We start from the raw sequence: 15,213 nt of genomic DNA, 5'->3' as shown, positions 1-15,213 counted from the left end.
TAAGCTTACTGAGGTTTGTTTTATTTTGTTTTGTTTTTTTCCCCTTAAAATTTGTTTTTTTCGCCAGTTCACTTTCTGGCTTTTCACCAAAATTTGTACACACAGGCAAATCTATTGCCCCAGAATATAACTCAATAAGTCAGACTTATTGCGGAATTGAGAAGTTTTATGATTTCAGTCTTGTTCTGAATGAATTTCCTAAACATAGGACTAATATCTACATGTTTTATTTTTCTAGCAGGGAATTTCCCCCAAATCTGTTTCTCTTTAAATTTTCTAATTTGGTATTCTCCTGGTACTTACTACCAGTACTATAGTAATTTATTTATTTAAGTTGTTCAACAACAATAAACCAGTTGGAATGCCTTCTATACAGCTAATTCCGTGCTGGAGTAGGCGGCCTGGGTTCTAGCCCCAGCTGTGGCTTTACATGCTAGGTGGCTTAGATGAACTTTTTCAACTCAGGAGCCTTGTTCCCCTCCCAGGAAAAATGACAGTTTCTCAGTCAAGGTTCCTGTCGTCCTAGAAAACTTTTAGATTGGCCCTAACATTGCGGGTAAGCCGCTGTGATGGGGTTGGAGTAGTTAGGTAACTAACTCGAATGCAGCCTGCTAAGGAGTCTTTCAGGCCTTCACTCCACTTTCTACCTTGGGAAGTAGACTGTTGTCCTAAGCGCCCCCCACCCTGACTGTCTGTGACCTCTCCCAGGGTACGTGGCAATCCAGGCATGGAAAAAGGGAGAGGGTACGAACTGATACAGCAGGATGTGAATGCTGATGACTGCCATGCCTGTTGTCTTCACGAAGGCTAATAACCCTTGGACACGCTACCCCCAGCACCCACCCCCGTTTCTAGCTAATTGGCTGTTGCTATGTGACAGTTTTATTTATGGACTGGTTTGAAAACATGGAGCTTTCTGCTTATGGGGTACTCTCCCTCCCTAACTTTCCTTGTTTTTGTGTTTCTTGTGAGTTTGGCCCATCTCTCCAGCATCCACCAGCTGGATGGTTTACTATTAACCGTTTTAATCAGCTCCTCAGAATCAAAGCTGTTTGGTTGGTATTAAGTTCCCAACAGAGCCCAAATTCCCATCCCCACCCCCCAAATTATTCTGACGTTAAGAATCCTGCAGTCCTTAAAAAGGCCCCCTATTCCTTCTCCCTTTGTACTTTCTAACTTAAGAGAAAAGATGAAGATGACGAAGAATTGAGAAGTGAGACCACTGGAATTTTGGGCAACGTCTGCCACCAACCAACAAGTCCTTTAACCAGACTTGTCGGGTTCTGAACACTTTGATTCTGAATTTGTGACATTCAGTTCTGTCTTATGTTGTATACAGTTGTCCTGTTTCACTGTAAAAGTAGCTTCTGAACCTCTTTTTGGTTTTTAAAATTGTAAATAACGTTGTCTCCTCATTTAGAATTGGACTTTCAAGCCACTGACTAGGAAAATTCCCAGGAAATGTCTGCCTTTGTGTCAAACTTCAGTGCAAACCAGGTACCCTTGTTTTAAGAAAGCACCATAAAGAGTGTTTGGAGCTCGCAGACCGGTAGAGTTGAGGCTTGGGGCTCAGTGTGTGGCTCTCAGCTAACACGGTGTCACCCCTGCATGTTTCCTGCGGCCCTACCCTGTCAGGACATTGCCAACCCTTGACTGAAGGCAGCATCGAGGTTTCCAAGTCAGGTTTTCTGATTGAGGCGAGGGTGAGACCGAGTGTGGTGATCAGGGTGCCTCAGACTCTCCGGGACCCAGGCCAGATTTGTGAGCTGTGTTTCCTAAGTTGTTTTTCCTTCTCTGGCCAGTGGCATTTTCTAGAAATGTAGAACAACTCAGCTGGTGTTGTCTAAATAATGAGCTTGGTCAATTCTAGTTCTATGTTCTAGTTCAATTCTAGTTTGGGTATATCTCCTCCTCTCATTTCTAATTGGGCTCCACACTGTGGAATCTGATGAAGACACAACTTCTTAGCTTTGAGGCTCAGGGCTCTTCACAAAAAAAAAAAAAAAAAAAAAAAAAAAAATTTAGTCTGCCCTATTGTACCCACGGCTGCTCCGGTTCCCTGTAAACACTTTGAGCTCATAACGCTTTCCCTTCTCTCAGTTCTGCATGTGTCTCCTTCAGTGACAAGATTTTTTTTTTTAATTTTCCTTAAAGGAGGAAATGATGCCGTGTTCACCACTCCCACTTTATATCCTGATGCTGTGTCAGGGCCTGGCAGACAGAAATAGAGTGTGTTCATTTAAAATCCATCCATTCATTCAACTTGAGCTCACTGAGGAACCTGCTGTATGTCAGCCAGCAGTGCTAGACCCTGGGGGATGCTGCAGAGACGAGGCCTCCAGTGCAGTGATTAGTCTGGGCAGAGTGAGGCAGCCAGTAAAGAGCCAGGGATCTGGCGTCAGCTAATGTAAGGGAGCTAGAGACGGTGAGTCAGCGTCAGGGCTTCTGTGTGTTGGAAATGGGACAGAGGTGGTATTTTCAGATTGGGTAATTGTGAAAGGCCCCGGATGAGACAGCAGTTCCGCACACACTTGAGTCAAATGGAAGACAATCCCAAATAGGTATTTGAAAAAGAATGTTTCAGGTAGGAGACATAGCAAGTGTTTGAGGGTGAATTTATTTCTTTAGCTTCGTTGAGCCCCAAAGTATCTGTAATGGCTGGGGAGAGCTGTCCAGTGAGGTACAGACAGGGTCTCAGATGGAACCAGTAGTGTGTGGATTTAATGCCAAGTGTGGTAAAGCACCGACATGTAAATGATACCAGCACACGTGTGTTGTGGAAGAATTATATAGGATCATCAGGATGCTCAGTTAGCACACTTGTGTTGTGGAAGAATTATATAGGATCATCAGGATGCTCAGTTAGGACGCTTACTACCACACCTTAAAACTGGAGCTTGGATCGCAGAATCCATACAGTGGAAGGGGAGAAATGATTCCCACAAGTTGTGCTGTGACCCACCCCCTCACGCACACCCTAAATAAATAAATATGATTAAAAATTAAAAGGATATGGCTGCTTTGTAGGTAACAGGATAGCAAGAGTTGAATCCAGAGAATTGTTTGTGATGCCCATTGCCATAGTGAACACAACTGGTTTCTGTTATAGTGTATTTCACACATGAGGCCTTGGATTTGCCCACGAAGCCCTGGTTTTTATGTTATTTAAAGAGGGAGATTCCACTAATTCAGGGGTACTCACAACTGTACTTGAATATATTTTCTTTGGAACAAAGTCAAGTGATCTGTGTAAGCATTGGAGCTCAGATGGAGAGAGATTCTGGCAGTCGGGAGCGAAGACCATAGAATCACTGCAAGTGCAGAGCTTACAGCGCTCCAGGGAAAGGTTCCCGTGCAGGTGTCCTGGCTCTGCTCTGGCAGGGGAGGGTTTCCCCATCAAAGCTGTCCCAGCTCAGCTTGCTCTCCTCTGCTCCAGGGAAGTATTGCAGCTCTGCTCAGGCTGCTGGGGTGAGGTGGGGAGGTGAGGGGGTTGCGGAGGTGTTACAACTCTACTTAGGTCTCCCAGAGTGTTAGAATTCTGCTGGACTAGGTAAAAGTGTTAACAGTTCTACTTTGGTCCAGTCTGCTCAAGCTCCAGGGAAAGTTGTTACAGTGAAAATGTCACTCTGTGCAACAAACCTCACTCAAGAATTATTGGTAAGGAGACTCCCCGGGGGTGGGAGTGAGGTGGCCGCCTCCAGTGAGAAGCAGCAGCAAAGTGAACAGGGTCCAGAGTTTATATAGGGTTTCTTGGGGGGCAGGGATGGAGCTTTCCAGGGTGGTTTGGGATTAGTGGGTTTGGGTGGTCTGATTCTGAGGCAAGCTCAGGGATTGGTGGGGTTTTGTGCTCAGCACCTCAGTGATTGGTGGGATTCTGCAGCTTGATTCTAGGGCAAGATCAGAGATTGGGATTTCAAACCCTGGTCCTAGGGTCAGGTCAAGGTCAAGATGTTTTTTCTTGGCCTTTTTCATTCTGTAGTCTATATCCTGTGCTGGGTTTTCTGTCATGGTTTGGGGTTAGACATTCACTTAAGAAGAGTAGAGTAACTCAGTTTTGGCTGAGTGGCAAATTATGTAAGAATGAATTGAATGTACTAGTAAACATTTGAAGAAAAAAGAAGAAAGCAGTTGGATTATGGGGTGGACTCGAGAATTTAATGGTAGAGATGTTTGGTGATGAGGGAGAATATTGCCCCTTAAAGAGCTGCAGGCTCACAGCGGGACTGACTGGTTGATGAGTGGAAATGACCATTGAATGAGTTCTTTGAAAACTGATCCCAAAGAGAAGGAAGAGGATAAGGGAAATGACATCTGTATTTAAAAGTGTCCCCGCATGTGCAGTTTTCCCGTGTTGTTCTTCTGGGGTGGTTACTACAGTACCAGGATGGATTTTTAGTGTTTACCCATAGTGTGTCTTCTGCAGTAAGAGATTTCTTTAGGAAAAAAAACTAGTTTTTTTGTTTGTTTGTTTGTTTTTAAGGTTTGTGTTTTATGTATATGTGTTTATTCACATTCATGTATATGTACCATGTGTGTACCTGGTGCCTGAGGGTGTTGGCTTCCCTAGAACTGGATTTGCGGATGGCTCTGTGCTACCACTTAGAAACTGGGAACCAAAACCCAGGTCCTTTGCAAAAGCAGAAGGACACTGTGCCTTTCTTCACTTTCGGTTTTAATTTTAGAGTTTGTATGCTTGTGTTTGTATAGGGAGTCGGGGTGTAGGCAGGTGGAACTGGGGACTGAGCCCAGGGTCTCGCCCATGCTAGTGCACCTCCTCTCTCCGTGAGCCACACTACCGCCTTGATTCATATTTTAGTCTCCAACCAAAGCTGTGGTTTGGGGAGTCTTGTATATTTGCTAGACTTCTGCCACTGTACGACTATAGCATTCCCTTTCTTTTGAGACTAGAATTTAATTTCTGAGGACAGGCTTTTGGGGCTGATTGGCAGCTGCTTCTGTCAGAGTTATTTTAATCATTTAGGTCTGTTTGGTATTAACAGGACTGTCCACTAACATTTGTCTTTCATTTTGCCCTAGTTGAGTTCCCTCAGTGCCTATTTTCACATTAGCTGTCTTTCAAAGTAGTCATTCCTCTGTAATCTCCGTGGTAGGTCATGGCCACAGATACTGTCAGCACGCTGTCCCTGGTTTTCTTGTCTTGGATGGTGAAGATTAAGCAAAGTTCTTAAAGCACCTGATGTAGAATATTTGACGTGAAACAATTCTTTCCAGGTTTCTATTCAAGTAGCTTGCTCTCCAAGTTCCAGAAGAGCCATTTCCTAGGGTCAGTTCACTTGATCAGCACTTTGTCACACACTATGGTAGACCAGATGGCTCTTCTCTAATTGACCTTCCAACATCTTTCTCTGTTTAGTTATTTACCGGGCATTATTGCAAAGGGTCTCTGCAACCTCAGTCTGCAGGAGGCAAGAAGCTAGTTCCATTTAGCACAACTCACTGGCCAGTGTTGGTTCAGACTTCTGGAGTCTGATCCCTAATAGTTTACTTAGGCATATTTAAGCATAGCACAATTTGGTGAAAATGTATTCTGGTGATAATTAATTCTCATGTACAGCAAAACATACATAATCTCTTTGAGGAATAAAGTAAGCTAAGTACAGATGGATGTGATCCATAAAGATGGGTTCTGTGGATTGGCTGAGAAAAACAAGCTTACAGTAAACCTAAGAGAGGATTCAGTGCAATCTCCAACCACATAGATAGTGCAAAGGTCACTAGGCTATTAACCACTTTGGTTCTCAACCTTTTGGGAGGATAATAGATTATGCATTCCTTCTCTTGAAGAAAACCCCTGTGTGTTTAATGTTCAGGTTCCCCTAGGGCTCATCTGTGAGCACAGAGACCTCAGTGCCTCCTACAGGTGAATTGTGGATGCGGCAGAGAACATTCTGGGGGAATTTTCCATTGATCTCATTGTAATGTCTCAAATGTTCAAACTGGGAACATAAAGTTCCCTCTTGTTACTGTAATGTTTTTGACACCTCTCCCATTATTTGATTGGCTGGTATGCTGTCCATAGTTCTCTCTATCAGTAAATGAGAAAAGAGCTCAGAGTAGTCTCTTCTCTTTCTTTTCTCCTTATTTTTCCTGCTACATGTAACTGAATCTTTTGTGTGTCTACTCTTTGATTCTGAAAATTTTCTTCAATGTCAAAAATCTTTACAACTAGTCAAGAAGCAGATTCCAAAATAGCTGATCTTTAAGTAACAATTTTTACATGAATTGTAATATCATTGATCTAATAAGCCTTTTAAAAATAAATGGTACTAGGGCTGGAGAGATGGCTCAGAGGTTAAGAGCACTACCTGCTCTTCCAGAGGTCCTGAGTTCAATTCCCAGCAACCACATGGTAGCTCACAACCATCTATAGTGAGATCTGGTACTCTCTTCTGGAGCACAGGCAAACAGGAAGGCCTGTGTACATAATAAATAAATCTTAAAAAAAAAAAAAAGTTTGGAAACGTATGTAGCCCGGCGGCGGTGGTGCACGCCTTTAATCCCAGCACTCGGGAGGCAGAGGCAGGGGATCTCTGTGAGTTCGAGACCAGCCTGGTCTACAAGAGCTAGCTCCAGGATAGGCTCCAAAGCTACAGAGAAACCCTGTCTCGAAAAACCAAAAAAAAAAAAAAATAAATAAAAAAATAAAAAAAAAAATAAATGGTACTATTCTTTTCTCTTGGTGAAAATCACGAAGACTTGGAGAATCTGTTGACTTGTCCAACATCCCACAGGAACGTATGCTGGGAAGTGAAGGTTCTTTGGTGTAAGCCCAGTCTGGAACTTTTGCTACTAAAACAAACACTCTCCAGAAATGTATTTGCTTAACACATACTGTGGCATTAATTCTACACACAAAGGACAAATAGAATAAAAACAGCTGAGGTTGGTGTTTTTAGAATAATGCCATGTGTTGCTTCTCATCTGGAAGACATTTGAATGGGATGCTAGGATGTTCTCGCCACCCCTGTGATTGCCATGATCTGTCTGCTTCCTGTACATCGTAGTGAATGTGCGTAGTTCAGTCCTAGCTGTGTGCTTTCTTGTAACCTCCGAGGTAAGTCAGAAACCACCACTTTGGGATAAATGTCCCTCTGCCAGCAACTGCAGACCAGACCTAATGCTCCACTAAAGCTGACTGACCAAGCTTATCCAAGTTCATTGTCTCACTTTCTGTTTTTTGACAAAGTTTGTGGGTTTCTTTTTGTTGTTGTTTTTTTTTTTTTTCTTTTGATTCTGACCCATCATCTCTCTGGCTTCAGGACTGAGATAATTTCCTGTTTTTCTGGGGATCTTTTCTGAACCCCTTGCCTCTCAGGTCATCTGTACCTCCAGCTTCCTGTACTCTGTGCTTGGCCTCCTCTTTTTTGAGGAACATTGTGAGATGAACCTGTGGGACCAGACAGTTGATTCAGCGCCACGTGGTTTTACCTGGGCTCACCTTTACCATTTTAGATTTCATGGCTTAAATAGTCCAGGCCAAAGGAATTGTAGGAAAACTAGATTTCCCTGAATAACCACTGAATTGGTTAATGCCAGCATTTTGACTAAGTTATTCTGTGTTAGTCCTTTACCAGAGTCAAGTCAAATTTTTATTTCTAACATCAAGACAATGTAAGGAATGATCTTTTGTGTAGTCAGGTTAATAATGATAAGTAATGCTGTTTTAATATGCGCTCCTAAATTTACATTGGAACTTAATCCCCAAGTTTTATGTTAATGATCCTTGGAGGTGGGGCTTTTAGGAAATAATGAGGGCTAGAAGAGTCAGGTGATGGGCTCCCTGTCTTGAAGAGGGGACGTGCAGGCTGTCTCACTGGCTCTGCTTCACATCACCATCTCTGACGTGGTGGTGATGTAGCAAGGAGCCCCTAACCGGGCGCTGAGCACACTGGCACCAAGAGTTTGGACTTCAGCTGCCAGACAGACCCACAAACAAATAAGCTAAATAATCTGATCTTGGTAGTGGTGGTGGTGTATATGCTTGAGTGTGTGTGTGTGTGTGTGTGTGTGTGTGTTTTGTATAAATTTTAAAAAATTCTAATTATTCATCTCACCAGAGATAAAATATTAACTTTGAGTTCACATTGTTAATCTGCATCTGTTTAAGTGGATTCATTTTGCCTTCTGTTTTCTAACGTGCCCCAACAGTCGTCCCTTTAATCTCAGCTGTCCATCACAGATGTCTCTGTGTTCTTTCTCCCAGCAGCCTCCTGGTGCCAGGATAGTGCTTATGGGAGGATTCTCCTGGTTTAGTCTGACATTCACCTACTGAGCTCTGTGGTCAAACTATTTGCCTAATTGTTTCTTTACCTACAAGATGAGAATAATAGTAGTTTTTACCCAATATTGTTATGATGCTGAGTAGAAATAAATTCACAGCATCCCACAGTGCTTGGTACTCAGGCTGGTGTTGGGGCCAGCCTCGGAAAACATACCCTCTTCCAGAGTGGAGGCGTGGAGATTTAGAAATATAGTAAAGAATATGAAGGTGCGAACGAAAATAAAATGCAGAAACATATAGGATAGTATCGGGAGGGAATTTCAGTGAGTACTGAAAGTTCACCCGTGTTTAATTTCCAACAGTTTAATACACCCCTGAATTCAAAAGGTAGGAGTAGAACAGAAGGACTGCATTCACATACAAATTGAAAGTCGTGGGGCACAGTTGTTGCCCATGCCCTTGACTCATGCCCTAGACCAGACACTTTGTGGGCAAACCACTCCCTGGGTGGAATCCCTTGTTATTTCCTTATAGGGAACTGAAACTTAGTTGGATCCTTAGACTTTTGTTTTAGGTAGGAACTAACTACTTCCCTATTTCAGGAGCTTGAGGTCTGGCAACTAGCCACACCTTTTGACAAGACTTGTGAGAGCAGAACTCTGATTTACAACTAGGTGGGACCTTTGAGTTAGAAACACAATAACCTTGAACGAACTAAAAACAAGTCCAAAGCTCTCTGAACTTTGGCCTCTTTGGGCCTCCACAGGCTGGTGCTGTTCCCATATGCTTCTTAGCAAGAGCTTCTCTGTTCTTACCTGTTTTCAACCCAAACATCTTGAGTTTTCTTCCTTGATGATGCTTTTTACCCAATACCTGGTCTGTTAAATCTGAGTCTTCTCACTGTACTTTCAATTGGTGTCACCTCCTACACGGGGTTGGCACTAGAGCCTCCTGCTGGTCTGTTTTTCTTGGGTCAATCAGCAGTCAGTGTTCGCAGTTCTGAGAGGGTATCAGTGTGTATCACTCTTCTGCTTCCTGTATCACTAAAGCCATTGTCTTTATCATGGCCTAAAGGTTCTGCCAAAGCCAGTGGTTCCTCCCAGACCACGTGGCCTCATGAACTTTGTTCCCCAACTTTCTAATAGGTCAACAAATAGTTAGGCATACTGACCATGAGTGTTTTCTTCCAAGGGGTGTCATGGATAGCCCTTAGAGCCCTGGGTTTTATGGGGATCCTTCCATTCAACTGTTAGAAGTCTCTTGTGAGATGGAATATTGCTGAGCAGAAATGCAGATAACAAAAGTGTGATCTTTCTTTGAGTTGGATTTTAAAAAGTTGAGAAGGCATTGCACATATATAGACACATCTCTGTTCTAGGAGCTTGGCTATCTGGATTCATTCTGCCATCTTGCCCGTGGAGATGCCCACATGCTAAGTGAGTTCTGAAAGACCTTAGGAGAGCATTGGTTTTGATTCGTTGCAAGTTTGGTCTTTGCCCCTTCATCTGTTTGAATAGCCTTTCTTTTGAGTTTCCTGCAACAGTCCTGAGTTCAAGGCCCTGAGTTTTCCTGCTTTGCCTTCTGGTGCTCTGGAAATAGAAATGTTGTAATGGGAGTGAAAAGTGTTGTGTTGGGGGGGGATAGGAAGGGGAGAGTAGGGGAGAAAGGCAGCAGAGCTCAGTCTAGGGATTTTCAGACCTGTCTGGATGGATGAAACCATCTCAGCAAATATTTTGAACTAAAATGTGAATGCCAAAAAAAAAAAAAAGATGTGGGTTGAAGGGGCAGTGAGCATCTGGGCAGATTAATTCTGGCAGATAAATGAAAGGGTTTACAGGGCAAATGTGTGTGGACAGAAATGGGGACTAGCTGTTGGGAGCCAGAGACTCACAAAGATCCACCTGCCTCTGCCTTCCTAGTTCTGGGATTAAAGGTGCGCACCACCACCACCCAGCTAATAGAATCTTAACTCTCATGTGGGAACTCAAAATGGGATTTCTCACACAAGTTCAAGCACCTGTTTGTCTTATGTAACTATACTTCAGTTTAGACTCCCTAAGACTCGGTTCTGCCTTCTGTGAAATAGAAATCCTAGCCATTCATTTGCTGGTCCACTTTAAGAAATACAGGCGGCTGGAGAAGTGGCGCCTGGTGAAGAGTGGAGGCTGCTCCTGCAGAGGACCTGAGTTTGATTCTCAGCACCACAGCCGGTGGCTCACAACCATCTCCAATTCTAGTCCCAGGGGATCTGACGCCCTCTTCTGGCCTCCATGGGCAATAGGCACACATGTAGTGTTTATACATATATGCAGATGTTCACACAGAGGTTAAAAGGAAAAGAAACAGAATGAATTAATGATACAAAGCTTGAAGGCATGAAGGAGAAATTTGGCAAAATTCCCCACCTTTATATGGACAACTTTTGACTTACAATAAAAAATGGTAAGTTAAGTATTAAAATATCCATTCTAGTTCTTTTCCATCGCCTTACTGTGTGTTGCTAACCCATTTCCTTGATGCGCTATGAAGGAAGGCATTGCCCTTGTCCTCCTTTTTCCTGACCAAGAAGCAAATTTCATAGGAAATACATGGAAATGACTGAGGTCGCCAAGAAAGTCTCTGTTAAAGGTAAAGCAGCTAGCACGTGAGTGGCGCTGCTGTGGCCCAGTGACGGACGAGTCCCCGTGGATGGCACGCTCGAATCCCTGAGCAGAGACCTGAACTGCACAGGACCCTTTCTGTGCCTACGATGGCTCCCACCATGCTGCGCATCATCTCCCTTGTATTTGCCTCTTAGTTGTGATTGTGTTGCTTGGTTCACTGTTTTTTATATGGGTCTGTTTGTTTTTAAAAGCCAAGAACTTCCAGAAAGATTTAGGTGATGAAGTCTATGTCAGAGAAATGGGTTAGAAACAAATGGAAAGATCACAAAACAGTAGTAAAGCTGGGGGTCAGAGTAGTCATTATCTACAATTCTGTACTTCTTTCTTTTGTTCTGGTTTGGTTTTGACTTTCAAGACAGGTTTTCTCTGTGTAGCCTTGGCTGTCCTAGAACTCACTCTGAATACCAGACTGGCCTCAAGCTCATAAACACCCTCCTGCCTCTTCCTCCCCAATTCTGGGATTAAAGGTGTGCGCCACCACCGCCCAGCTTATAATTCCCTTAAATGTGTTGGTCTTTAAGATCTTGGGAAGTAGAGTAATTTAAATTTGAGCCAAGTGCCTGTGGGCATGCCAGCTCTTATCTGCCACTCTTAGCTACACAGGGAGTTTAAAACCAACCTGGGAAACATGAAACCCTGTCTGAGGGTGGGGACAGAGATAGAGGCAAGTGGCATAGTACCAAATAATATTTTTCCGTTGATATAGTCCCTTGGGGAGCGGAAATTCTACTCTAAGCCAAGAGTGTCGCATGTCCTGCTGCAATGGATTCATGGAAAGAGACTGCTTGGGGCGGCAGAACTCTTTCCAGTATTTAATTGAACTTTATAGTCTATTCATTTCTTTGGCCCTTTTTCCTTTAGAATTTTAAACCTTTGTACTAAATGCCAAAAACATTATAATACTGCTGTTTTTAGCCTGGTTGTTGAATCACACAATTAGATTCTAAGTCCCATTTCCTTCTTGAAATTAGGGATGTTATAAAGTTCAGTAGGGGCCTTGGGCCATGGCTCAGTGATTCAATACTTGCTTGTATTCCAAGGCCCTGAACTCAACTCCCTACCCCAATTCCTGTCCCAAACAAAGCTATATAAGTCACCTGTACTGGAAGCAGCATGCATTTGTAGCAAGTCTTAATTGTATATAAAATATTAATAATTTATAATTTATAATTTGTGTATAATCATTGTCTTATACGCAAATTTGGCAGATATAATATTTTGAAGGGGGTGAGTAGTGTGCAAAACAATAATGGGAAGTCTGTTAGCAGATGCAGTCTGTGCACTGACAGTCACTGCAGTGTGAGCAGATGGAACACAGACTTTGGGACACAAAAGGCATGTTTCTGGACATTCGATGAATGTTCTGGGTTTCGGGGAATTATATCCAGCATCTAACTCCTTTTTGGCATTTGCTTAATTGCTAGTAATATCCCATGGACATTCCTTCTATGATTGTTTTTCTTTTTTAAAAAACAATATTTTCTGAGATTGTAACATAATTAAATCATTTCCCCGTTCCTCCCTCTAGACCCTTTCGCATACTCCCACTTTGTCATTAATTATTGTTACACACATATATGTATTCCAAAATATGTAAATACAAATTGCTCAGTCTACACAGTGTTACTTGAATGTATGTTTTCATTTGGTATTAGTTGATCAGTTGGTGTGTTCTTCCCTGCGGAAGACGATTTCTCCTGCTCTCGGCATTCCTTAGTTGCCTGTAGTTCCTTGTGTAGTTCCTTGAGGCCTCATGGTCTTTCCCCATCTCCGTTTTCGTGTCCATTGGTGTCATTCTTGTCCAGCTCCTAGTTGGGTAGTCATGTGGGCAAGACTATGAGTGTGCCTTCTGACAGCCCTAGGAAGCACAGCCTCACAGCAAATTCCTTGATCCTCTGGCTCCTACAGTGTTTCTGCTCCCTCTTCTTCAATGTTCCTTGAGCCTATTTTTTTTTTTCATAAAGAATTCAAAGTGTGTGGAATTCTTGAATTTGGGAAAGGAATGCCTTTGTACACTAGAAGTATATACAATTCTTGAAAACATAAATCTTTTGCTTTTGAACATCACAGTGACCACCATAGCCTGCACGTTCTATTCACATCAGCACTTCCTTTCTGGTATTCTCGACTGACATCTGTTGACCATGGTTTTCACTTCTCTTGTGATTAGACTTGAAACCAGAGACACACGCCTCTCTGTGGCAGCCTCATGTAGAGTGAATTCTCACCACTGGGAGGGATGTGACCCCGTGACTATGAGAAAATGATTAAAGCCATCTCTGACAATCACAGTTCTGACCAACTTGTGAAATACAGATAAGGAGACATAATACCCACCCGTTTTTATTTAGTAAATCCTGAATTAACTTGAACTGTGTGTATCCCGGTGATATGCTGGTAGAGTAGTAGGAAGTTGTTGTGATACACACACACACACACACACGCACGCACGCACACGCGCACACACACACACACGTATATATCACACAAGTAGTGGGTCACATTATTGCTCTTACTAAATCAACAATTATGAATGAGAGTATTTCATTTGGCTTCCACACTACATTGACAAACCAAGCTAAAATTGATACAGTGCACAATGGTAAGGCAACCACACATTTGCTTTTCTAAAGGAAAAACCTGTCCAGTGTTCCTAAATTTTCTTTTTTGCTAAATCATATTTACCCAAGCCAAGAAAAACACCTCAAGCCTAAATATGTGATATAAGCCATAGGTGTGATTCTAGCCCATGGGTGAATGGAAGAAAGTTAGAGAGTGAAGGTTTCTACTTTAGGAGACATTTAGGACCACATTAATGAGGTCAAGTCTAAGAAACAGGTGGAATTTGGTGCTAGAGTTCATAGGACATGATATATGCCTGTACTTATCTCGCTCATTACAAACTAGTGGCTCTTCCTTGTCCATGTTTCTATTTTGTAGCCCTCTATCTATGCCTGCTCTGTGTCGGGGCTCCAGATATTATTTCTAGAGTGGTTATCCCTGTTTTACCTATTAGGAAGAGGAGAGAAGTACTGTCTGAGGTAGCAAAGCAATGATCAGTGTCAGGGTCCTACTCTGCTTTTCGTAGTTCTTCCTTTGACCCCAGGATGCCTAGAACGTCAGTTCCGGATGCGTACTCCCTCGCTGTTTCCTGTCTGACTCCTTGAAGTTTTCGTACTCATGTCGTTCTGAGCACCTTGACATTCTAGACCAAGAGACACAGAACATTTAAATGTCCCGTGTCCTGCATGGCTCGGACCGCTCTGAATAAGATCTGCTTATCCATTAGTTGAATGTCAACTCAGATTTAAGGCCCGTAAAGCCTAGTTTGTAGCAGTATAAATCTGTGTGATCCTTTTGGACAGCTAATGGCCGTATATATAAAGCACAGCCTATTGTATTCTAAAACTCCCCATCTAGATCTTTTGCCAGTGATACTTTACCACTCTGATTTCAAGCTCTTGAGTAGGTTTTTGGGTTTGTTCAATTGGGTCTTTGAAAACTTTTAAGTAAATGAACCTGCGGAATTTCTTGACTGAGAATCTGCCCTGTTTTTCCCTTTTTCTAGGTCTATTATTAGCAGAAGATTTTTCTGCATAGTTGGCACGCTGTACCTGTATCGGTGTATTACAATGTATGTAACTACACTCCCAGTACCTGGCATGCATTTCAACTGTTCTCCGAAGGTAAATTATTCCTCCCTGTCATTTCCCCTTTTTGTTTGTTTCTCCTCTTGCCCTGGGGACCTTACACTAAGGCCAAGTTGAAAATTTGTTCAGAATCACTTTCATCTGGGAACGTCCCTAAGCTATAGGGCCAGATGGCCACACCCTTTTCAGAATTCCCCAGCTTCGCCAGCCCCTCCCAGATAGGAACAAATGTGGCTAGGGGGTGTGCTGGAAGCTTTCTGTGGGGGTAGAGCTCTTTGCTTCCTGCCAGACTATTAGATATGTTCCTTCGTGCAGCTCTGGAAGCCTTCATCTGTGTTCCTTCACTGAGACAGAAAGCTGTTTCCTGTGGCACTTGTCCCTTTCTCTGTCTTCCCATCAGTCCTTTCGGCAGGGCCAGGCAGGCACACTTGTGTCCCTTGGCAGTCCTCTGTTAGTTTGTGTGAGACTGTTCTTGGGAAGGATGAGGAGCCTTGCATCTGCTGCCTTTTCTTGTATTCCAGAAGATTTTGAAGCTGCCCTATATCTCTTGCTTGGTGGCTCTGCCTTTGCACCAGATTCAAATAACCATTACTTTGGAAGAGATTTTAACTAGAAAATCCTTTGGAATGTCATCAGATAGAAAAAGACTTAATTCTTT

At 43.0% G+C, this 15,213-nt stretch overlaps 1 protein-coding gene across 12 annotated transcripts in view; it reads left to right on the top strand.

Moving 5' to 3' along the window:
* Sgms1 (sphingomyelin synthase 1) overlaps positions 1-15,213 on the top strand; it is a 265,738-nt gene that overhangs the window by 229,038 nt on the left and 21,487 nt on the right. For all 12 annotated transcript variants that reach the window (XM_038344315.2, XM_038344312.2, XM_038344297.2 and 9 more), the window contains one exon: positions 14,474-14,591. In XM_038344315.2, the coding sequence (XP_038200243.1) occupies positions 14,474-14,591 (118 nt within the window). The remainder of the gene's footprint in view (positions 1-14,473; positions 14,592-15,213) is intronic.

Source organism: Arvicola amphibius, chromosome 1 (assembly GCF_903992535.2).
Source record: "Arvicola amphibius chromosome 1, mArvAmp1.2, whole genome shotgun sequence".
NCBI classification, from domain to species: domain Eukaryota; kingdom Metazoa; phylum Chordata; class Mammalia; order Rodentia; family Cricetidae; genus Arvicola; species Arvicola amphibius.
Note: the sequence above shows the minus strand (reverse complement) of the source record. Positions and strands in the feature narration are given on the sequence as shown.